Below are 26189 nucleotides of genomic sequence, written 5' to 3'. Positions count from 1 at the left end.
ATCAAATCAGGGTCTATTAATAATGTTCTAAACTACTGCCACATCTGAAAATCCAGATGCAGTTGTTTTTGTTTTATTTATTGTATTAGAAGGTCCAATTGTAAATAAACAAACCATTTGAACTTATGGTCTATATTATGATTTAATATATTGCAAATTAATAGTTTGGCTTTTATTAGTAGAATTTTATTGCAGTCCCAGCTTTTTTATCTTCTAAGGGTATTAAGTGATGACATCATACATTTTTTGTGTTATCATACACCCCTGCTCGTTGATAAATATTTGACTACAAATCATTAACGAGAAACTTGAAGCTTCGTTGTGCCATCAGAGGCAGGAATAAAATGAACACATATTTACTGATCAAGTCATACCTTTTTGTGTTGTTGAGATGACACGTTTTTACATTACCACACTATGTGATATTTGATTTAAAACTATTTAAAATGTCTTTAATATTATAATAGATGTATGTGTATATTATGATGGAAGTGAAGAAATAGAAGTTTTAAAATATATTGCATAGCGTTCCATTTTACAAATATGAATATGTAAGCTATACGCTATTTTGTTGAGACATCGTTTTGAGATGAAGGATGGTGTAGCTGCGGGTAACTCATTGTACACCCAATATTTACGAGTGGTGCATTGTAGGACCTTATCTCAAGATATAAATATGACAGAGGCTATGACAGCACAGGGTTGCTATGGGAACAGAAGGCTGTCGAGGTGGTTGGCTGCATGAAGATAGCGAGCTATAAGGTTAGGGCTACTATAGAGCTTGCAAAACACTGCCACGCCCCCTGGTCCAAGTGCATCGCTGCTCTAGTAGAGTCAACCTGCTGTCTCACCACTGAGGAGTGAGTAGTTTTTCATTACATAAATGGGTATAAGATTAATAATGTATTGTCGCATTGGAAATTGTTTCGTGACTGTGATGCATATATTTTTCAAGTGTCATTCTGCAACAATATCTTAGCCTTCACATTAGATTAGGTTTATAAAAGTGATCTTTAGCTCTCGGTCTAATCGATGCAGCTATTTCTTCTATGGGAACTTCCTTGTATGTGCTACTTACCTGTATGTGCTACTTACCTGTATGTGCTACTTACCTGTATGTGCTGCTTACCTGTATGTGCTACTTACCTGTATGTGCTACTTACCTGTATGTGCTATCTACCTGTATGTGCTACTTACCTGTATGTGCTACTTACTTTTATGTGCTACTTACCTGTATGTGCTACTTACCTGTATGTGCTACTTACCTGTATGTGCTACTTACCTCTATGTGCTACTTACCTGTATGTGCTACTTATTTGTATGTGTTACTTACCTGTGCATGTTACCTTTACGGGTTACTTTCAGTACTCACAGTACTTATATATATGGTATATTTGCCTAAGGTATGAGGTTAATTAGTAGCTTTCAATAGTTCAGTTTTCACGGTAAGGAAAAAGTTTGTTTAGAAAGTTGTTGCTGGTTAATATTCCTGATAGTTTAACATAATGCTTCCTCAAAGGGGAAGTGAAGGAAGGTTATCTGTCTGTCGTGTCAACAGATTGTTCCTGTCAGTGATTAAAAATATAACCATATAATCCTTTCACTTAATCAAAATTCCACACACTCTCTACCGGTGCATCTCTTTTAACATAAATTGTAACAGTAACGATTTCGTAACAATGCAACTCCTTTGTGTTTACACGAGACAATCTTGCTGTTTATAATCTTCCACAATCTTAGGTGTACTGCAAGGTTTAGGTTCTGATAGGCTAGTAAATGTCGGTAAAACTGTATCTGGGTTGCATGAGACCGGTATTAAGGACTAGATAGATATACATCATATGATGGATGAGCTTGCCGGTAGCTTATGGGAGTATTTGAGACATTGAGATTATCTCAAAGATAATTGGAGATCTTTATGATCATTCAAATACGAGATTTAATAATAATGATGATAGAGATTTGTTTAGGAAAGCTATACATTGCCCTGCACCCATATTTACTTACATAGACTAGTTTTCAGAGTTGCTGTGAGTTGAAACAGCGAAGTGAAAAGGGTAAACCTTCCTTTGTCACTTAATAAAACCCCAACCTTATAGTTGACATCCGACTCAATACAGACATTTTAAAGTTCGCTGTCATTTACATCATGCATCCTATACTAATGTATTTTGTTTCAGTGTTGTCTTTCCAATATTACTGAGTAGACAACTTCAAGGGGTCATGTTGTCATAAATTGTGTTGTGAATATAGTCTGGAAGAGTTAAAGGTGATCAAATGCCGGTCTACCTTGTCCCACTTGTTGGCTTCATATGATGTACCAAAGGAAGTCATTCCTAGCTCCACCAATGTACTCATGATATTGAAATACATTCTCAAGCACACGCAAGCTAGTGTCACTGGATTGAGACACGCTCTGCAGGTACGTGTTGCTTAAGCATTGTGGCTGACACCATCTTTAGGGTGATAATGGAATTCAAACATGGAATGTGGAGATAAATTGTTAATGCTTGGATTCTAAATTGTATTAAAGGAAATGTAAAGGTGTACAAATTTGTATGTCAGACTTTGTCAATTTGAGTGCAATCTCACCATTTATAGGCTTGTAAGATGGACCCTTTCATACCATCTTTGGATAAATAAAATGTGTAATTTTCAAACCCTACGGTGCTATTCAAACAGTTTTAATTTTTAATACTTTTTCAGTTTTTATTTTCACCCTTCTCAATTTAGTTTCATTCATACTTTGGCAAATTTTAAATACTGTAATAATAAAATGACTTTGCAGGTCGGTGAGGCTTTGAAGGTAGATGAGCAAAAGGTTTACCTGCTTGCTTGTCAGACAAGGCTGATGAGTGGATTGGGTGTGCTAGACATCCTGGAAGAAATTCCCAAGAGCATTGAGCGGCAGGTGAAGACGAGGCTGGTCAGTCAGTGTGTGCAACTTTTCACTGACCAATCAGGTATTAGTTGGGACATCAAGGCTCAGTGGATGTGTCTGGCATGCTCCATACTCTGTGCAGAGCCTCAGAATGTAGGTGAGTCTCAGAACAGCCTCAGGGTTTTGACATCTCGTAAAAATGTTAGATACCTTAAATATAATCACAAGGTTGAGACATTTCAGTACCTGTGAAGAGTGTCATTGCTAGGAATAATCTGTATTCTACCTCATTTTTTGTTATGCTTGGCATCTTCTTAGCCTATAATTGTCTTTCATGGCAATATAAATGAGGTCAGTGACCGTAAAACTCCATTTTAACACCATGCCGGTCTATTTTTTAACCCTTCCTCTATAGTGGTGGTCAAACAGAGTTGGTGTTCAATTAGAAGCCGGCGTTGTGTTTTTCCTTTTTACAGGCGAAGCAGATGGCGTCTATATTTTGCACTCTCCTTCGGGCGAAGCGACATTAACCTTTTAGAATGCAATAAATCTGCCAACTTGCCTCTAACATATTAAAGACCTCTAGGAAAATATGTATTGGGAAACCTAGCAGTATCTCTACCAGTTAATATCTGTTGCTTGTGGTTAACTTGCGATGATATTATAGCATGTGTTCTGCTTTGCAATTGGTTGGAACGTTCAATTTTTTTATTTCGTTCTACATCAAATTTGACGGCATATTTTCATTTTATAACTATATTTAACAATGTCGCATAAATTCTCATTGCACTCATTGATATGTCTGCAACCAATACTTTTGATCTGCAATAGAAGAGTTATGGGCGTCGATTCGTTGTAATCGATGTTAAGATAACCGCAAGAATGTTATCACATAATGTGCATATAAACCTCAGTGTTTGTTTTTGGGGCTAAAACCGTGTGTCCAGTTGAATCGGTATAAATCTAGCAATAAAAATCCGCACAGCACTTGGTTTGATCTTGGGACCTCCAGATTTAGAGGCGGCAAACTTAACCATTAAGCTTCACGTAATACCATAGATTCATGCGGCAAATAGTCATTACCTTGGTTAACCCTTTGGCTGGGTTAAAGCCCCGCAAAAACACCCGAAAGTCATGTAATTAATTTTTGAAAATTCAGTAAACTCGGTATTCTATGAACATGCATAGCTCATAACATGCTGCAAACTGAAATTTATTTCTTTTAACAAAATATTTTGTACATAAACATTCATTTACATATGTAATACTACAAAAAAACTACAACTATGTACACTTTTTCATATATGAAATGCTTGGAATCATTCCTTTCGGTAGAGTCCAACGCTACAACGTAGCCGTGCGAGCTACCATAACGATCACCTTTCTCTGTATTTTCAAAAGTCCTAAAAGTTTACATCACTTCTATCATCTGAGTTATTTTTTATACTGATCAGACAAAAGATCACTAACGATCGCAGGATCAAATAAATTTTTATTTTACTGGTTTGAAATGTTGACTGATTTTTCCAACTTTCATTTTTTCCAAGTAGTCAGATTTCTTTAGCTTTTAGCACAGGGCAACGCCTCTAAGATAATCGTTTTATATTGTAACTCGTTGGCTAATATCTTGTTTATGATATTTACAACTTACTAGAGTTCATATCCTTTGTTTGATGTTACTAGGCGATCGCTTTATTAAACGTCTACCAAAGCGACATAAATGTCGTTTCCCCACGTAACCGATAAACAACATTCTCGTCGTTTCCCCAGCCAAAGGATTAAGATACTCACGCCTAAAGCACTTGCTTGGGGTTAGTAACTAGCACTGTTAACCATTACTCGTAGCGATTGTTAAACTGGCCCAAAACATTTGTTAAATGTGTTAAATAACAAGTGACATAAACAAACCATACTTATAATGTTTGCAGAAACAAAATTTAACATTTTGAAACAAAAATATTTGCATAGTTTGCTCGGCCAGTTGAGTTCCGATTGTTGCTTTTGATGTGACGAACATCTTTTGGCTGTTCAATACCTTCCACAATGTCTTCTGGCCTCAGCTCTTCTGTACTGTTGAACTAGTCGATATTATTATGTTTTTAAGCAGAGCAAAACTTTTACGCGTTGCGTTTCGCACAAATGATAAACTTCTAGCTGCATGGGCGCTAAGCACAACTTTCAGCCTTAAACTAGTCATTCATATATCATCATAAGTGTTAACCGTAAACCGTAAAAGTTTTTCGCATGCGCCGAAGTATCAAGACCACATGAAACAAGGAACTACTATTAACCTGATACAGTTCATAATTATTTCCATGGTGTTGCTTTCAAAGTTTTAATGAAAAAATGAAAGACTTTGGAGTTTCGAAACAGACTTCAATGCGAGCAGAAAAAACGAAAGAATTATTCGTTATTGATGTAACCGAGTCATTACTAGTACGATTTTGTTGACACTTTATTACCTATCACTTGCTATTACGGACTCATAAAGATCAATTAATGTCAAAGTGGTGGTCAAATGGAGGTGGCGCTCAATTAAAGGGTGACGCTCTGTTTTCCAACCCTTCTCTTATAGTGGCTGTTAAATACAGTTTTTACGGTAGGTGTTGCACTAGATTATTTGGTAATTATCTCCCTTACCTATTCTCCATGGCAGTCTAAGTAAAGCCGCTGAAGCAGCTCAACGAGGAATTCTTTTGTGAAATGAGAATTTTTTGTCTTTGCTCCACTAAAACAATTGAAAAGTTTTATCAAAAGATTATTTACAACTTCATTCACAACAGTAAAAAAAATATTAGTATAAAACATTGAAATAAAATACAAAAATAAAAATCTTTACAGTGCCTCATATCAATAGATTTTTATTTTAAATTTTAGCTATGTTATTCTACATACTATAAACGTTGGTCTGTTATATTCTGAATATTACTCTCTCTGAATACTTTAATGGATGTCAACTGATGACATTTCATTCTGCTTTAGATGACCGACACTTTCACCTTCCTCTCAGTGAGCTTTCTTCTCAGCTACGGGCACTCGTTTTGTTGAAGGTAGGAATTTATAGGTGACTCTATAAGCTATTAAACCTGACTGACATACTCTATTCCGTTTCTCTTTTCAATTAATTAGTACGGGTAGCTGGTTTTTCAAGCTGCCTGTAGTGATATTCTGCTGTTAGGTTTTAGGCTAATTCTGTGCCGAGCAGTTGGCCATGTAAATACTGTAAATTCTGGTGAATGAGTCGAAATTTTGACACCAAATTTTAAGTTTAAAAATTCATCCTTAGCTAATACAGCGGTGACATGTTTCATAACATGAATTCTAGAAAATTGAGGAAACCGGCACAATTCAAAATTACAATATATGACATATAGGGATTTGTTTATAAAGTAGTAAAATACTAGTAATCCTACTCAACAGGAGATGGATCAAATACGAAGTCCTGTTCTTCACCATGCAAGTTGTCCTTGTAAGGATCCTCTTCTGGAATAATGTTCCTTTGTTTTCGCATTTAGCATTTTTCTTGCAGTATCCGCAGGTGAGCCCACAGTTTAATAATACATTTAACACATTCATTCTTTTTTTTGTATGTTGAATAGTGATTCCTAGTGGAACCCTGTCTTGCGGCTTTACTTTTCTTAAAGAATAGAGAAAGCATAATATTTTTATGCTTTATTATTTATCTTGAGGTGTTGACTGATGTTCTAAAAAAAGAATCAAGGAGATTGACCAACCAGAAGCTGAGATATAGCCAGCCAAACACAGGTCTACCAAAAAACATAAGTGTTTTGGTAGTCATCAATATATGACGTATGAAATCGACTTGTGTGCCATTGATCAATTAAGCCAACTAATGCGCTCTCCTATAACAATCACAGAGTTTTAATTGGTTTAATCCCTGGAAGTATAGAACAATCAAATTGGGCCTAACAATCATTGCTCTGAGAATTCCGAACCAGTCCCTCTGACGTGTAGATTAGTTTTAGAATAAAATAATTACACGCATCTATTATTTCGCAACATTCTCCTATCACTTTCTACAAATTATATTAGTTACATAATTTATTCTATACGCAGTTATATTATTATTTTGTATAATATGCATTATGATTATAATATTAATCATAAAAAATAATCATAGATAAGATAATAGATCAGTAGAAAAATCAAATCAAAAGTTATCGTTTTCTTTTTTTACAGCAAGAGCAGCACGGTCAAGTTATTCTTTTTAAGATTATGGCTGTAGTGAACTTACAGTCTGTTAATAGTGACGATAATCATGAAAATCAACTAAATGCTGCAGTAGATACACAATAGAAAAATGATGAATGAACAAAAATTCACATTCTCATTTCTTATTCTAAACGACTTGCAATCGCGGATGTCGCATATAGACTATACACGCGCCGTTCGTTGAACAGAGGATCTTCGGAGCATATCCGTGGAGATCGAGTTAAAATTTGCAGCACAATAGTCAAAATATGCTCTTCTGTTTTGACAAATCACGGCGAGGGGTTGTGGGCAAATGCCTTTACCACACAATGTTTGCTTGATTTTCCTGAGAAACCAGAGCTAGTCTGTAAATTATTTACTATCGCGAGAAGCTTTTCACATCTCGTAGCCGAAACAATCATTATACATAACGGCGGTAAGGGTGGACAACTCCGGCACATGAACATTAAGTCGATTTTATATGTCACAGTTTTCGGGATTTTCGAAGGGTTTTCCTCTGATTCTTTATTAGGTAGACCTGTGTTTGGCTGGCTATATCTCAGCTTCTAGTGGGTCAATCTCCTTGATTCTTTTTTTAGAACATCAGTCAACACCTCAAGATAACTAATAAAGCATAATAATATTTTGCTTTCTCTATTCTTTAAATAATGTACATTATTGTCACATGTGGCAGTTTCGTTCCCATGGCGAGGCGGGCGAATACGACGGTGAAGTGTTTTTTGTGCCCAGGAACTGTCTTCTTTTAGTATTTTGTTAATTGTTGTATTGCCGACGACACCAAAAACCATGGGCTCGTTTTTGTTGACGACGCAGTTGATTGTTAAAGGTCTTTTACTTAGTTACACCTTACGTGCCTCTGATGCCGACTTAAATATACTGATCAAGCGATTTGAGTCAGAGAAAGGGTCGACTTTTAGAGCAGGTACATGCCAAAACCAGGATTTTGAAATTAAACTTGTAGACATAGACTTATACACTCACGCCAACTTGCAAGCCAGAATTTACAGTACTATACATTTTTTAATCTCTCATCTATTTTTGGCGGTTATGAAAGCGTGGTGGTCAAAGAAATTTGAATATCGTCCAGAAACTCATTGTTTTTGCGAGTCCGAGTACCTATTCTAATAGAAGTTATTGCGTTAAATAACATGCCTTTAATGTTTTCATGGACATTTGCTCAATTTCTTAGCTTATCCAGTTATAAACAATTAATTAATGTTCAAAGTCTACTATCTTAAAACCATGAAAAGCTGCTAATCCTATATTCTGTCAGTTTGTTTCGTAAAATTTCAAAATTATTCTAATACATCGTAATAAAAGTCAATCCCTCAACTTTTTGATCACTAAACTATCAACTATAAGTATTTAGCAACTACTTATAGGTAACGTAGGCATTGGCCAACTTCCTACTTGTAATTAAAGGTTTATAAAGTTGGAGAAAACCCAACAACTGTTGTTTATAACAGGGATCTAGCAAGCTTTTAAAGCTGTGAAATGTATTTTAATATGAAACGCATCATTATTCGGGGTTCAAGAAGTTGTGGAATGAAAATTTTACAAACTTTTCAAAATAATGTAAGTTTTGTGTTTCCTAATGCGTATTAAAACTCATTTTGGTCAGTTGTTTGTGCAGCCAGCTGCTGAATTGCTGCTGAGCATACATTTGCTGTTTCTTACACAGTGCTTCATATAGGCGTGTACATGTACAGTAAAAAATGGAAAATTAGCTGTTTCAAAATTTCTAGAATGGCTCAAAGTATGGGATTTTCTATTTCATATTTTAGCGACAGTTAGATAAAAAGTTTTATAAAAGCGAAAAAAGTTGAACTTAAATTAAGGTGGAGTTTAAGCTATTGCATGAAGGTTAGGGAAAGGAATTGGCTGATACGCGTCTTACAAACTCTACACTAGCCTCTCTTCTTTGATGTAGGATTGACTGTGACAAAATAACTAAAGTTTGCCATTGGCATACTCTCATGTTGTAACAGAATAATTGTGTGAAACTCAAATGCAGGCAAACTGGATTTTCGCCAAATATGTACAAAGTGTTAAACGGTGTAGGTTTAGCCTTTGATTTTGCTCTTTTAACTTATGTGTTATGCCTATTTGTCAGCATGCCATAATTTAAGCTTTTATTTTTTGAGAACCACTGCTAAGGTAGTAAAACCATCATTCATCAGTCATCTTCATTATATTGCAAAAATTTAAGGTTGGGTTTTTTCGAAAGTTAATGTTAATTGAAATGTAAACCTCACAGGTAGGTTATTTTTGCGATGTGAATCATTTATCTGATGTATTCCAGTCTATATTAATTACTCCCTATTCTCCATTGTAGAGAGAATTTGGACTAGAGTTCTCCCTTTCAATCTTCAACTCACCAGAGCAAAAGATAAACCACCTGTCAACACTCATCACGTCTATTGTCAAGAGTCAACCCTCAGGTATGCCAGTTGAGAAAATGTTATGTAAAGCATTTTGCTATATTTTCTATGCTACTATGATTTCAGTGTTTGGTTCCCTTTCAATCTGTTCCATCCTCATGCAAATGTTTTAAAGGTGTGAGTGTTTAGTTTTTCTTCTCTTTGGTAAACTAGGAAAGGTAACACATATGCCTTGGTCAGATACTTCACGAGAAGTTGTCTGCGCTATGGTGCCACAGTTTTAAGCTAACTTATGTCAAGTGTTTGAATTTAATTTGTGCTAGTGAGTTGGGGAGCAAATCTTGTTAATCCCATTAGGTAATACTACTACTTAAGCTTTCTGTTACTCCTACCAATTAATCCTTCTAGGTAATCCTACGCATTAAATATCGTGTCCAAAGTGAACAGATTAACCAATCTAGCCTTGTAAATGTGGTGAAATGTTCAAGAGAACACAATTCCAGTAACGTTATTATTTATCTCCAGAATCACCTGAATACTTGGCTATTTTTATTGCACTGCTCGACTCACTGGAGGTGCTGCTGTTGAGTATTGCTGGTTATTGTGTTGTTTTCTTGCCTCATTGAATGCAAGGGGGTGTCAGAAAAGTGAGATCGAAGGGAGTGTTAGTTGTATTAAACGTTACTAACTGCTCGGTGTTGTTTAGCTTGTGAAGTTCCTATAAGATAGCGTCTTTCTTTATGCAGTTGGCTTTGGGAAATATTCTCATGAGCGTGAGTTTTTCATCCGATATCATGCTGATTGTAGATTCTAATTCTGACTCATCCGACAGCGCTCTCCAATTGCTTGAAGTCTCCATGTGGAGGCTGGAAGCATTCTCACACCACTGTCAAATCTCTAAGAGCCAGCTATATCAGGCTATATATAGTATCATGTGGGAGATAACTCCGACTAGTGCTGCAGGTGTACTCAGGTGAGTGGATCGTGTTTGTTCAGTTGATAGGACGAAGCGCAAACACCGGTAACACAACTACTGAATGTTCCATCAGCTCAATGTAGAAGGTCTTCATATTTCTTATATGTTTCACTGTGGAGCTCTGCTTGTGTCTTGCCTCTTTAGTTTGATGTAGAAGCTCTTGTGACTGGCAGTCTTGCGTCAAACCCTATATCTTAGGAGATAGACATTATTATGGTAGCGACTATGGTTTCTGTTTACTGTCACACCGGCTAGGATCGTTGACCAATAGTTGAAATATACTTTATAAGCTTATTTCTAGTTCTATGATAATTTTTGGCAGCTACCCTATATTTAACATCTGATACTGTTGCCACTTGTTAACAGTGTCAGCTATGGGTTTGGAGCATAAATGACTTACCAAATATGCTATTAACTAGGCAGAGTTCAGTCTGGTTGCGGTCAAATTATTCATGACCGTGCAGGAGTATTCCTTCCTCAGTGAAATAAGATTTGCAATGTATTCTTTACATTTCATATTCACCAAATACGCGACAACTCCTTACTTTTGGTCTTGACTCCCTGACAAACTGACCTTTATACTTGACCTGTAATTAAAACTTTTCAGGCCCACTGTAAGGTGTCGGTAAGGTCTCACCTTGTTTGTTAACAAGGTGAGACAACTGCAATGAATCAGGTGATCAGCAGGTCAACCGTTGTTTCTGCTTATTTTCAAAGATATGCTAGTGTTATAGCGAGTACAATAATAAAGTGTAGACAGTGATCTATCATAAATCAGTACCTTTGTAGGCTGGTAGCGGACAGAGACACAACAGGGGAGACAATCAAGTTTCTCTTGACGAAGAGTCGGGAACTGATGGAGGGTGGACACTGCAGTGTGAGCAATGCTAGGCAGTTGCTAATGCTATCACAGAAGGCAGTTACTTCTTGTTGGGAAGGTTGGTGTGTTAGAATATGAATATGTGTATTCTAGTGACATAGGGGTAGCTAACAATATGGCTACATAGTTAAACTTCCCATAGAGCATAGCTTGGATATAGAGAGCTTAAAAGCCTACTATATGAGAGTGTGTAGCTGAGTATCATTGCAAGCATGTTCGGCTGACAAAGGTTGTTTAAGGCTATTATAGTAGTATGTTGCTGTAAATATTGATAGAATGATAGTACATGTAGCTGCTTGCTGTAACTTTTACTGGTTGTCTCTTGTCGGAAATTCCAACCCTTTTGTTGCCTAAAGATATAAAGTATTTCCGCTATTTTCAATGTTATGACCAACTCTTGAAAATTAAGTTATCGTCAAACCAGCTATACAATGGAAAATTGTTTACAGTTTCCACAAAATTATGTTTTACTTGGAGGCGCCAAGTTACATAACTAGAATGTGTATATGAATGTTCTGACATAACTAGAACACATGGGATGTTCTATATATAGTCAGATCTGCTGTTAACAATGTTAGCGAGTGTTATACATTAATACTTCAACTTACGAGTGCTCCAACGTACGAGAAACTTGAGATACGAGCCAGCTTTTAAGCAAGTTTTAGCACTAACATATGAGCCATGTTTGAGATAAGAGCACGTGAGTCAGTTGCCAAGTATGCCGGAGGTGTTTTATGAGAACAGCATCACTCTGTATTTTTCAACTGCCCAGGTTATACTTTTGTACCGTGTTTTTGTGCGCGATTTTCGGTGCAGAATTATGTGAATTAAAAGTACTCTGCGTAGACCGAAAGTTTGCCAGTAAAATGAAAGATGAAATGCAAAGAAAAAGCAAATGATAACAATTGATATTAAACGGAAAATTATTGAAAAATATGCGAAATGTGTATGTGTGATTGAGCTAGCTCAGCAATATGACAGAAATACATCCACAATTATCAAACAGAAGGATTATATTCGGGCATTTATTTAGTTCGCAAAAGGACTAACCATAGTTTCTAAACGGCGCAGCGATCTTCACGACCGCTGATGGAGAGACTGCTCAGGCATTGGATAAAAGATAAACAATTTTGCCAGTGACAGCGTAACTGAACGATGCTATGTGAAAAGGCCGGTGCTATCTATCAAGACTATAAACATTCACACAAGTTGGCTAGTGGTCGTACATTAACCGTTTGTGACGACACCTGTGTTCGTCCTAATCGCAACATGTTGAAAGGGCGACAAAGGCAAACATCCTCAGATAGGTTTATCATAAAACGGCCGGCTAGTCGTGAAAGCGAAACAAACGAAAATTAGCTAACCAACGAGAAATTTCTAACTATGAACGCCGAAGAAATTTTAATTACATTAAGTTAAAAATAACAGTTTGCTTTTAGGTTTGCTTCTAAGTTTGTCTTTTAAATCTGATAAAATCCAAATTTATCAAATTCAACTGTTGTAATGAAGAATAACTCTCTATATAACTCTCTAGGATATCTCCCTCTCTGGCAAATGCTAGCGTTAGCTGCTATTGTATGTATTCAATTTTACATTTTAATTAATCACATTTCCCTGCATTATTTTTATTTGTTGCTTTTTAAAAGCTTGTGGTAAGTTAGGACAATAACCAACATGTTCTTTCTGTTACAATATCTTGTTTTGCGTGTTTTATTTGCATTTTTTTAGAGTATGCAAACTAGTCAATATATATTTAATTGTTCTATATTTAAATAAATTGCACCAACATACGAGCAAATTAACATACGAGCTCAGTCTCGGAACGCATTAAGCTCGTAAGTCGAAGTATGACTGTAAATAACTAGGTATTGGAATAGGTTAAAGTTATCCTTTTCCAGGTTGTTCTTCTCTGGAGTTACTACAGTTTTGTTCAATGCTTCTTCACTCCTCAGGTGACTCCCCACCAGTCAGCTGAGGAGTGCAGAAGCACGAAACAGACTTGTCCGTGACTCCAGAGAGAAACATCAACCTGAAAAAAGTTAAGGAGCTTTATCTTTAGACTGTTTGAAAGCTACCTATTCCAACACTCTAGTTATTTACTACACTCTGCACTCAGCGAAGAGTGCTGTTAAAGTTGTGGTTGCATCAAATTTGAGTTAGAATTTGACGCAACTATGATCTTTGATCTTTTTTTTGATCAAAGATCAAAAAAAATCTGTGATCTTTTTTTAAGATCAAAGATCTTAAAAAAAATGCTTTCTTTTAAGATCAAGCATTTTTTTCTCTATCAGTTGATATGTTGTTTGTTGTGTTAGGTGATCTCATGGCCAAGATATTTGAAGACTAAAATCGAAAAAATCTGATCGCTGTAAAAACGCTCATGCCAAAAAAACATGCTCAAACTTGCCCATAATGATGTCACACGTGATATATCTGTCAATATATCTCGTATTCACATCGGCTATTTGCGATAAAAGCCTAGTCCTACACGGCTCTATTGGCATATATTTTATTTCGTATTTGCTCATGTTGGCTAGAATAAAATTTAAATCCAGCTACAGATACATTATTACCAATGTCTCAAACGCCTCAAACAGGGAAAATTAAAAACTTGTCATATTAGCTTCTTCTAAATGCTGTGTAAACATCTTAGTACCGACTACCAATTCTACCGGTCTACGGTAATTCTGTCAAGCAAACTATGTAGAATAAGGTCTTTGTATCGCCATAGTTCCGTCCGCTACCCACACTAACGATATACATCCTCCCAAAAGCCCCGCCCACATTATGCCCGTCACCTATCCTCGGGGTGGGGCTGTATATCATTGCCCACACCGAAAACTAGTTTCTTACTATCGTAAGTAAAATAAGCAAGCTGTGTCTTTGAAAAGAATATACATAGGGATAGAGTTTTAAGGATGAGAAATCTGCTGCAAACTGGATTTGAACTCACATTCTCCAGTTCTGCAGACATCCATATACTGTATCCAATTCACTACAATACTCTGCAAATCATGTTTTGCATTATCTTCAACAATATTATTTTATTATATAATTTTTACAAGCAAATAAATTTTCATCTCGGCATAAAGCTTTTATTAAAAGTAATCAAGTCGTTGCCACTCGCGTAGTTTTAGCTGATACAATAAGACAAATTCATCTACTGCAGCAAACTCAAATAAAACATGGTTTATGCGGCACACATTCAAGTCTCTCTTTCCCATTTATGGCAGTTTCCACACTGACAAAGTTGCTTCGGCGGGTGGGACCACATAAACATCCTGTAATCAGTAAAACAAATGCAATAAATATATGTCATTCATAGATATGTCATTCTAACGGGTATCTACCGAAAGCTTTCAAATTGGGAGTTAGATAGATTGCGAGTGTAATTTTAAAAACGAATAAATGTTTAACAAAGGCATAAGTACGCCAAGCTAACGATTCGAAGCTTTGGTTCTGGAAGTTAACGATTTGCATTGATCAATCGATTTTCTTCACTTTCTACAAGTGAGAAGTGAACATCTAAAGTCAAATCATAGATCTAATTTACTAGATAAAACTGCCCCAGAAAATTTGAAGCAAATGTAGCTAGGTGACCCGATAAAAAATTATAAAACGATGTAACAGTGATAGAAAAAAGTTATAATTTTATTAATTAGTACATATTAGTACTCACCTGACATATTTTAAAATAAAATTAAGGTCTTTCAGAAAAAGTTAGTGTGAATTATATGTCATAAACCCTTTGACGAAAATTGTAAACAAATTTGACTTTAAAAACCGAGTAAAATGCTATCTCCTGTCTCTCTGACTGGGGTGGGCTGAGGCCTGCTTGTTCTGCTGCTGTAGGCTGTTTTTGGGGCTTACGCGACATTAGCTGGGCTACAGCGCACCTATGGCTCCATCATCATTATCTCGTGCTCAGGTTGAGTGAATTTTGCTATAGTTTTTTTTTTCTCACAAGTTTGTATTTAACCTTATATATTTACTAATATGCAGTTTATTTTTCTGTATTGTTGCTGTTGATGAAAACACGCACGCACACACATTAATGAGTACTAAAAATATTACCTTTACTATATTCATCAATCTAAGTCATTGTATTGCTAGATGCTATGGATTAAAAAGAAGCCGTCAAGAACTCACTGTACATACGTATCTCGCACGCGCAGAAAATTACATTTTAGCCTCAAACAGGGAAATATAATCGGAATGTAAACTCAACAGTATATCTACAGGAGACTCAAAGTAAAAGATAAATTTACCTCCATTCTCCTATCTTCCTCCGTAGCACTTTAACCACCTGATGCCCAGAAAACTCGGAATCACCTTCGCAGTAACTTCACAGCAATTTTTACAATTCTGTTGTTCGCCAATAAAACGTGTCGATCGAGTAATTCATTATAGTAACAATGTTAATTAATTTAGTAAATATCGATGTCCATGCGATTTAATAATAGAGTAAAATCCCTAAATTTGAGATCACAGACTACGCGTTTTACTAGTGATAAAATTTATTACGACCTATATAAAGATTTCGTGCTGATGATTGGCTAATGAAGCGACCTTATATTTATCGCTCGAGGACTCTTTTCAGATGTATCACTAATTACGTCACGAATGAAGCACCCGCTGGAATGTGAGCTTTTGAAAAGATGGCCTCATTCAAACGCATATATCTCTGGACAGGATTGGTCTACAAAGACAAAAATGACGTCAAATTGTAGCTGATGTTTTAGCCTTTCATTGGTCTTAATGTCATTAAATCGACCTTTTTGACGCAACCACATCTTTAATATATAGAAGTGCTGACTATATATAGAACATCCTACTTATAACTTGGTGCCTACACGTTAAACACATGCATGTAATTATGGGGGCAGTTTGTAAACAATTTTCTATTGTATTCTCAAACTTGGTGACTGGTGCAAGTTCTATTCATCTTCTGTTTGGGTGTGCTAAAACATGTTTTTACGTTAATAGTATGGGTTGTAGTCAGTGCTAGTAGTGTTACTGTGTCTCATATTATTTCATATATGGCATATTTCAAGAGAGCCTTTAAAGTAGTAATAAACAGGATTGGCTACTTTTGCTGTCATGTAAAATGAATGCAATCTCCACATGTGATTCAAAACACTCACACTAATATTTCCTTCGGTCCCGAAAATCCATTTATCTCAATCTCACAATCGTCTTTTACATAAAATTAAATACATTTCAAAATGAAATTCTTTTTTGTGAAGCTTCCTTAGAAAACTTCGGAGTTGTAAACCTTATATAGAGACAGTTGAGGCTGTTTGACTAAATTCTGTAGATGGAAGGTAGTCATCATCTGTTTCAGTGGTATTGTGAAGTATGTTTGCGGAACACCTTCCCTAGCTTTGCGCATAGCTAGCAGAAACTGCACAGTATGTTTCAATCAATAGATGTATATTTGCTTAGCTTGAAATACAGAGAATAGCATGTATGATCAAGAAGGTGCAAAGCCACTCAGCGCCTTTGCCTGTCCTTTATATAGCATGTTGAGGGCTTCGGCTCCGCCTCCTTCCGAGTCATTCCTGAATCGGTGATTGTATGAGCGCTCACCAGAACTGGAACGCGTTAGCCTGCCTTCCACCACAATATGACTGGTTACCACTAGGCATTAGCAAATAAATATTTCCTGTTTACCTCTTTTACCTGTATGTCTTATATCTGTGCCTTTTCTAAAAAATATATTTGGGTTTTCTGTTGGTTAGATGACCTGCTAGAAGCTTGTACTCAGCTCAACCTCCTGCGGTACCACTTTGATGTTATGTTTAACTGCCTCGGGACTGAAGATCACCAGGAAATGACATCATTTGATGAAGACAAGGCGGAGTTGGAGAATCTCTTCACTAAGAAACATCACCAAGAGGCCGACCTTATAGTTAACACTTCATTGGTCAGTTCACTGACCAATCAGTGGATGGCTTGTTTGCTATCAAAGGATAATAAAAGGTGAGGTATTTGTCCTATTTATGTTCCGGAGTCTTCTATAATATCCGTTATAAGATTGCAGTTCCATCAATCGTTGTTGCGTTTGTCCACATTTTAAAGGCGCCATCATGAAACTGAGTATTCAATGCTAAGTTTTTGTCATTATTATTTGTTATTGTGGTATCTTGGTATTTGTGGATGCTAAGGCTAGCCAGCCTCTGCTCTAGTAGTCAGTAGAATACTCGCTTAGTTCTCACGGCTGTAGCAACTTTCATCATTGTGTATAGTATGCGTTCGACCATTCAATTATTCATGCCAGAAATGCCACCACTTTCAAGCTTAAAGGTTGACTTGCAATAAAATTCACATTACAGTTATTTGGTATCAAAAGATTCGCCATGTCTTACTCTGTTGTGTAGTAGGTGCCAAATATGTGGAAATGTGATTAAAAGCTCTTAAAAGCTCAAAAACGAACAGAAAATCGCAGCTACACGAGACGCCCTAGCTTGGATTCGTTTTCCAAAACGGCTAAAATGTGACGTATGTGTGGGAGATGGTTTATGTTTACACTTTCATGCATCCTTATTCGTCGAACTATTTTCACAAATGTACTTCACGCTTGCAATAAAAACAATGTCTATTGTTCTTACACGTCTATTTTATCAGCATCGTAATGCTGCAACTTTGAGCACTGATATCTCAAAACATAGCATAAAAATATGTTTAATTTTTTAAACTTAGCTTGAACGATTGCATATCATCCTCTGATAAAAATGATGAGCCTTTTGGTCCGCTATGATGGTCAAAAAATGCTGTAGAAGTTGTTCGCGCCATATGGCGGGAATTGTAAGTCACATGATCAGATAATGTTAGTTTTAGTTCAAGTTTGATTTATCGCAAATAACAGATACGCTTTCTCGTATTAAACTTGTTAATTTCAATTCGTCATAATCTCTAACACGCCACATCGTGTTTGTGCAGCTGGCAAGCTGAGAAGCACCTTTTTTCTTGGCCAAGAGCAGAGAAAAGACCAGACCTTCACCGGGCGTGGAGCAACTGGGTGTGACAAACTTTATTTATTCGCCTGCTTACCCTTACCTTTGCTTTCGCCATTTCAAAGACGACATGTTTTCTAACCTGTTTGCATACTCCACATGCCACCAAAGCACGTGAGTAATTTATTTTATGAACCACTTGTATTAGTAGTAGTAACTCGGGTTATTTTCTAGTATTCTCCTAATACTACTGTATTAATCTATATTTAATATTACAATATTAATGTCGTTTAATTGTAATATGATATTATTAGTATTTTATCTTTTTAATTACGTGTATTATTCTTATTATAATAACAAAACTAATTCATACTGCATATATATCTGTAAAACGTAATATATTTATCTATAATTGATAAAATAATGTTATAAGTTTCACAATTAATTTCGCCAAATTTCTTAACCCCACTCACTTATAGATATGTTAAATAAAATAGTTATTGTCATTTTCTGGTATCATCGTTAATAGCATATTAATATTATTACATGATTATTATTAGTATTAGATGATGAAGAGTTTGTGCCAACCACTGAAGACTAGAAAGAGTTTGAGTGCTATGTTGGCCAGCGTCAAACGCTCTCCAATTACATGTCAGATAGAGCTGAACTTAACCAAACTTGACAAAATATAAAGAATATCCATGGAGTTATTACTCACATTTTTATGTTTACAATATCATGGATTCTGATAAGGTTTTGTAAAATCTGTGTCATGATTGCATGGCTATAAATTTATTCTTTTTCTGATCAAGCAAATATGATATAATAACAGGAAATGATGTTGTAAAAATCTTATTGCAGGTCAACTATTGTGTTGTGATTTCAGACCCGAATCCTCCTTCAAAGTGGAGAAAATAATAGTAAGTGTGACAGCACTCCAGCGACTATTTCACTGCCACGCCTGCGCCCTCCCCTGCTCATTCACGATGGTGCGAGAAGGCAGATGGATAGAGTTCAAGGTTACATGTGCCTCCTGTCACTAATCGTACACTTGGGAAACAACTGCCAGGGTGAACAGAGCTCACGTCATCAACCCCCTGCTGGCAGCTGCATCACTCTTTTCTGGCGGATGCCTTACGCAGAACCTCCGTTTTCTGTCGCTCGTGAACATCGCGATACCAAGCCACAGCGTTTGCCTCTACCAACAAAGAGAATACTTACATGGTGTGAGTGTTAATATTTAACCATAAACTTGGAAAATGTTAGTAAAAGCTTGGCAAACTAATTGAATGACATTTGGAAGCAATTTTTTTCTTGAAAAGAAAATATGTCATCCTTCAAGCGAAAGATATTATAATTTAAAATTCTGATTCTTCATCATAATATAGCACAAAAAGGGGAAGAGGATTCTACATTCTTAGACTAATGATAATGTTACAAATTAATCTTGTATAATGAAGTTTTACAATATTTTACAGTGTTATTGCTGAGCAGTACACCCTGCATAACGAGGGATTGATGGCAGCAATCGATTGGGAGCTTGGTTTGGCAGGTGACGGTAGATGCGATAGTCCGAGGCATTGCGCACTATACGGGGCCTACACTATGATGGATCAGAGCTGCGGTTTAATAGTCAGCAGCCATCTTGTTAAGGTAAAACTTTGACAGTTTTACTTCACAACCTGACAAAAACCCAAATTTTTTAGTAGTTATCAATACATAAACATGAAGTTGCTGATCTAGCTAAATAATTCATTCAAATAATGTGAAAGTGATTGTTGGTCGTAACTTTTTTTACTTTGCAGTCTACTGAGACCACTAGCTCTAACGCCATGGAATTGGAAGGCTTCAAGCAATGCCAGTCCGATCTAATTTTCCACTGCCTGAGAGTGAGGTCCATTACAACGGATGTTGTTACAAAGGTTGTGTGCATACCGCAAGCTTGTGTTTTGGCTTATGCCGCAAATTCGTCGCGGTAAGCGGCGGCCTTTACCTGCCTGCTTGGTGTCTAAGATTCAGGCTTTTTTCCCACCATCATATGATGAAGAAGAGTTTGCAGACTATGTGTTCAAGGGCTTCTGCTATGGCGATGAAGAGACTCAACGACTTTGATTGAGAATTCTAGATCAACTCTATATCATAGGTGGTACTCATTTTTATTGCATTGTCATTTTATTATTTTACTTTTATTCAGGCTAAGCCACATGATGACTACACACCATGTAGCTAACAAACTAGTTTTTGTTAGTAAATTGCTGTTACATTGCTTCCATATTTAAAATCACATGATTAATGTGCATAAATCTGCCATCACTGATTTTATAAAATAAAAACAAATACATGAAGGAACGCATATTGGTTTCACCACTTACCATCCGTTACTAGGACCCAGCACTTCGTCGAAGTTTGCGTTCATGGCTGGGGTTCCCTACCTGGGGGCCCACTCTAAGAACCTCGTCGCCGGAGAATGAGTACCACCTACTATCATTCTGGCTTCGAAGCCTCAGAGCGGTCTTTAGAGTTGAGCTGGAATTCTCAATCCAAGTCGTTGAGTCTCTTCATCGCCATAGCAGAAGCCTTTGAAGACGTAGTCTGCAAACTCTTCTTCATCATCCATTGGTGGGAAAAGAGCCCGAATCTTAGACACCAAGCAGGCAGGTAGAGGCCGTCGCTCACCGCGACGAATTTGCGGCATAAGCCAAAACACAAGATTGCGGTATGTACACAACCTTTTCCAAGCATTTGGCGATGGCTCTCCAAATGGGAATAGATTATCTACCAAAACAAATATTGAAAAACAATAATTGCTGATCATCAAAATAATCTCGATCTTTATATAATAAAATCATAAAACTAATACACTCTATACTGTAGTAAGTGCACAAGCCAAATATAACAGTTCTCCTTGTGTTCCACGAGTTCAGAATATGTGTGTTCAACAGATGCATTAAATGTGTAACACAAGAATTGTAGATAATGCTTGACACATTAGCATAGCTTTGGTGTTGTTGACATTAAATGAAAATCCAACTCACTATGATATCGCAGATAATTATTCCACCCCAACTCAAGGGGTCCAGGCGCCACAAGTTCGTCCACACTAGGATGCATACACAGGCATTCATGCTCCCCGCGGTCATGGAGACGATGCGTAAACTCAGCATCATGGCAGCACAAACATTCAGGAAGAGATGGCATGTCTTGACAGCGCTTGCAGACACGCCACTCTATAGCCGGTGGTATTAGCTCCTAAAGAAATGAACAGATATGTCTATGCAACCATAGCTAATACATCAGGTTGATGTTATCCAACAGTATATCAGTGCAGCGCTAGATTTAAATATTAAAATTGTTAATGTTGTCATTCGAGAAAAATCTGTAATTATTTTTTCGCAATATGAAGCGATAATTATCATCAGTAAAATCATATACATGTATATAATAATAATATTTGTTCTATCACTCTCAAGCTAAAACAATTACTACTAGCTAGCTTCGCACATAAGAGCTGGCTAGTGGCGGTGCTTACTTGCTGGGAGGTTTGATTCTGTTCAGGATCTTCTTCAGATAGAGCGTCAGGCTCAAAACACCAGGGTCTTAACTCTTCAGAATTTGACATTTTTTATGATCGCAACTCGGACATGTACACATATGTTAAACTGTCGGACGGAATGGCCAAGCTGAAACTGTAAAGTAGCGAGCATCCATATTTGATACGGGGTCTTAGGTAAAACCCGAAGTGTTTGTCCTAAACTATTGCTACGATAAGTTTGATATTGAGCTTTGTATTGGCCTTTCAAATCACGCGAGAACATCACATGACAAGACAATAACCAAACTCCACGGATACGTCATCGAAATCAAGAGATTCCAATCTACGGCGGCTTTTGGTTTTTGAGCTTTTAAGAGCTTTTAATCACATTTCCACATATTTGGCACCTACCACACAACAGAGTAGGACATGGCGAATCTTTTGATATCAAATAACTGTAATGTGAATTTTGTTGCAAGTCAACCTTTAATCAAATATATATTTATAAATCCAAAAAATACATTTACAGAAATTGATATCGATATATAAGATAGGCGCTTTAATCTTCTCTTTGGTTCTTCATCATGCACTTCTCTCGCTCTCATTCCGCCGACTGTCTCCCTGAGCAGAGGTGCAGCTTTATTTTACATACTTTTATCTCTGCCCCTTTGTTCTCAGAGTCAGCTCGTCCGTGTCCAGTCGTATGGACCCTGCTCAGTTGGTTCTCTCCTTTAGGCCAGTTGGCTTTCGTGGAGGGCCAGCTGGCTTCCCCACAATTGTTTGTTTAATAAAAAATACAGTTTATGGTTTGTTAGGAGTTTTATGATTAAAGTTCGTACGCTTATGATCTCAGACTATTCAACGGAATTTCTATATCAATAGTTGTATGTTGTAGACTGAGTATTACCGATTGTGAGAGGTACATGGGGCTTCTCAAGTCGAATAACTATGAATTGTTGGTCATCCGGATGTCCCTGCACTTGTACTATAATTCAGCAGCTTTTATCACCACTGAGTCCATTGCACAGGTATTCTAGTTGGTACTACATCTCTTACTAACACTGACTATTGTGTGCAGGGGCTCTGGTTTATGCTACATATCTGTTTTTCTTACCAAGCTGGACTATAGTGCGTCTGTGTGCTTCGCATTATGCCTGTTCATCTCTTAGCAACACGGACTTTAATGTGACGACACACTCATTTATTCTGCAATTCTCACATCATGGTTTTACGCTTTGAAATTATCATTAATTGGTTTTGTTATCTCTCTCCCCATTGATAGACAGATCTCCATGAGAAAATGATTCGTTAGCAAAATGGAGATGACTGCTGTCAATGTATCCAGTTTACTACCAAATATTTTATGGGGACATTTAAAATGGCAGCAATTTGTCCTTAGTGTAATTTGCATTTAACCTTCAAGTTGTGATCATTGGTTTGAATTTTCAGTTACATGTTAGGACTATCTCAATTCAAATGTTCTTCTGAAACTCATGAAACCTCTATGAATATCAATGGTGGCATTTCAAAAAAAGATAAAATACCGACTAAAACTTGTTTGTAGCAGCCACAAAGTTTAATTATATTTGTATCGTTTATCAAGGAGACTTCTCTAGCTCCTATTTTTATAATATAAAGTATGTAGGAAATTTCTCCTCCAGCAGCAGTCATTTCATCAGCAGGAGCTTGTCTGTCGTAATTTGATTCCATAAAAGTAATTGCTGACACCGTTGCATTTGCTATCCATCTGCATTAAAATAACTTCTCGACCTGATCATCTTGTGTTTTGATAGTCTTGATCCTCACTAAGTAGTTGGGGTTCTGCATGCTTGTAAAGCAGGCGCTCCTACAATGTAAATAATTCGTTCCAGGAACAATTATGTTATAGGGATTTTACATTATAAGAACAGTCAAATATATGTTAATTGGCTAATCCGTTCCAAGATTTTTTCAAACTCACCCCTTTGGCCATACAAAAGGCCACACATTTTTAATTTTAAACACTTCAATATTATTGGTTTGCATCAACGACTTTTCTCCTTTTTCTGATCAGTCTCACTGGTTTTATAGACCATAATTGCGGTAATTTGACAATAAGTTGATAGGGAGCACACATATTCGATGTTCTATTTAAACGATTTGTTTATTCTTTCTAAACAGCAAGGTCTATTCTTCAAAGTAAAACTAATGACAATAATCTTGTTCATCTACAATAATGCAAAACAACCAAATATTTTGCTATAAAAACGCGGTACTACCTGTTCATCGTCTATCTGTACCCAGAGGATAAGGTTAGAATAAAGCAGAACTTTCGACGATACTACTACTCGTGATATTCATATCGGTAGACCGACGCTGTAACACCGACACCAATCAATCGCCTTTAAATATTTATAAACAATTTTCAAACCTATTTTTTGTTTTCTCGACAGATCTGACGATCTATCAGGACGAACTAGAATGTCATGCATGTTGTATGTGTAATAGATGTAACGCTATATGCACAACGTTTTTTTTTTTTGCACGTGCAAGGTAGATTAACATTCAAATTGAGTTACAAACCCCACTTAACTTGACAGTATATGTTGTATGCAATTTTTTATGTAATACGAAGCAAAAACTTTATATAAATTTTTTACGTTATCTTGAATTTACGTTATAGTAGTGTCTACTGTATATAGCAACTGGTTCAGTTTAGTTCAGCCTTAACCTTAGCGTGTTCCTTTCTCTTATAGTCGGATTTTAAGAAGCTCAAACTAGTAAGTTCTCCCGAGTGTCAATAGTTTTGCATTTCCTGTTCTTGTTGACCTCCAACTAACATTATTAAATCCTAAACTGGTTTATTACTCTGGTGTTTCCTTTGTCTCAATTGGATTCTCTATGTTCAACTCTTTCAGCAATGTATCAGATGCTACTATCTTTGATTAGTGGCTTACTATACATGTGTGATACTTGTAACTATAGAGTTGTGTTCTATGTGGCTTTGTCAACACCTGCAGATAACTCCAACACTGTTCTTATGCCCAGTATCTGATTTTTTAGATTCAATAGGAACCCTTGTTTTTGTCAACTGGTTACTCCTATTTGTTACGCGTCTAGTTTTTTGTTTAGTTATACAGAATAATAAAGCAGAACATGTGAATATTTTATCTCATGGCTCATAAACCATGTAACAAGCATCACCGCCATCTTACATTCTGTTGGCAGCTCCTCAACTTCCTCTGCAGCGAGCTGAAGGCTACTCTTTCCGTCCTTCTGCCCAAACTTCTATCTCACAGAAACCTCGATGTGCATCTTACACTGGCAGCTTTGCTTGACATGTCACCACGAGCCAGTCTTTCACTAGCTAAGAAAAGTGCTGCTTCGTTTGGTTCCCAGTTTCTCAGGATTATGTCTCTAACCAATGTAGCTCTTGTCATCTCTCAGCACTACAAGCAGACCGAGTCCCTAGAGAGATGTCTGTTGCTTAAACAGGAGGCTATCTGGGGCCATGTGCTTGCTAAACACGGGGTAAGTCAGGCTACATAGCTGTTGGATTGGATATCTAAGGACCTTTGCATGCGAATTTTCTAGGTCTATGTACAACGGTATAGACAGCATACCATACCTTGCTAGACTGGGGGTGTATCTACTGCATATGTATGTTTAATTGAGGAGATGTGTGCTCAATATTTAGACAAGTTTGAGACAAGTTATTGCATCATTCTATGCTTATTTCTTTGTTCTTATGGAACTCTTCTACTTTTTGGTGATGTTAACCTTTATAACTAAGTAGACCCTGAAAGTATACGGTTTAATTATTTGCGTAAGTATATGTCACTTTCATTCCACAACTGGGCAGTCTTGATACCTTTGGTCAGGAAATGAAGAGGGCGCTCAACGCCTAATGCATTTGTAATTGTAATATATACTGTATAATTTATGGCTCTGATTTCCTGTCTTATCTTAGATATTAGATTTTAATTGTTGATTGGATGAGAATGAACTGTATCTGTACAAGTCGCTTAGGTTCTCTGGTTTTAGAGTATGTATCAAGGTAATGATGTATGTTTCTAATAGCCTAATATATGAGAAATACAAAAATTAGCACAATTTTTTAATTTGTACTCAGTCAAATCTCGCCCTCTGATCACCACCGCATACAAATTTATGGCCATTGACCAAAAAGGTTTGAACAAATATACTCGGCCTAGCGTCGAGTGAGAGAAGAGGAACCAACACCGTACCAACACCGATCGGTCAGTCACATGGTCGGTTACTGTGTTGGCCCTACGACCGAGGTGCGTGGCTTGACATTTCACGAAGACTAACTAAGACGACACAGAAGTGACAGAAAGAAGAGCATCTGAA

The 26189-nt window shown here is 36.7% G+C and overlaps 1 protein-coding gene across 1 annotated transcript in view; it reads left to right on the top strand.

The window, feature by feature from the left end:
* LOC137400981 (kinetochore-associated protein 1-like) overlaps positions 1-26189 on the top strand; it is a 66093-nt gene that overhangs the window by 18020 nt on the left and 21884 nt on the right. The window contains exons 11-20 of the mRNA XM_068087318.1: positions 655-860; positions 2254-2422; positions 2789-3038; positions 5864-5931; positions 9450-9555; positions 10303-10468; positions 11261-11409; positions 17093-17333; positions 22735-22867; positions 25047-25349. Of these exons, the coding sequence (XP_067943419.1) occupies positions 655-860; positions 2254-2422; positions 2789-3038; positions 5864-5931; positions 9450-9555; positions 10303-10468; positions 11261-11409; positions 17093-17333; positions 22735-22867; positions 25047-25349 (1791 nt within the window). The remainder of the gene's footprint in view (positions 1-654; positions 861-2253; positions 2423-2788; positions 3039-5863; positions 5932-9449; positions 9556-10302; positions 10469-11260; positions 11410-17092; positions 17334-22734; positions 22868-25046; positions 25350-26189) is intronic.

Source organism: Watersipora subatra, chromosome 7 (assembly GCF_963576615.1).
Source record: "Watersipora subatra chromosome 7, tzWatSuba1.1, whole genome shotgun sequence".
NCBI classification, from domain to species: Eukaryota; Metazoa; Bryozoa; class Gymnolaemata; order Cheilostomatida; family Watersiporidae; genus Watersipora; species Watersipora subatra.
The sequence above is the reverse complement of the archived record's forward strand: the minus strand, read 5'-3'. Positions and strand labels throughout refer to the sequence as shown.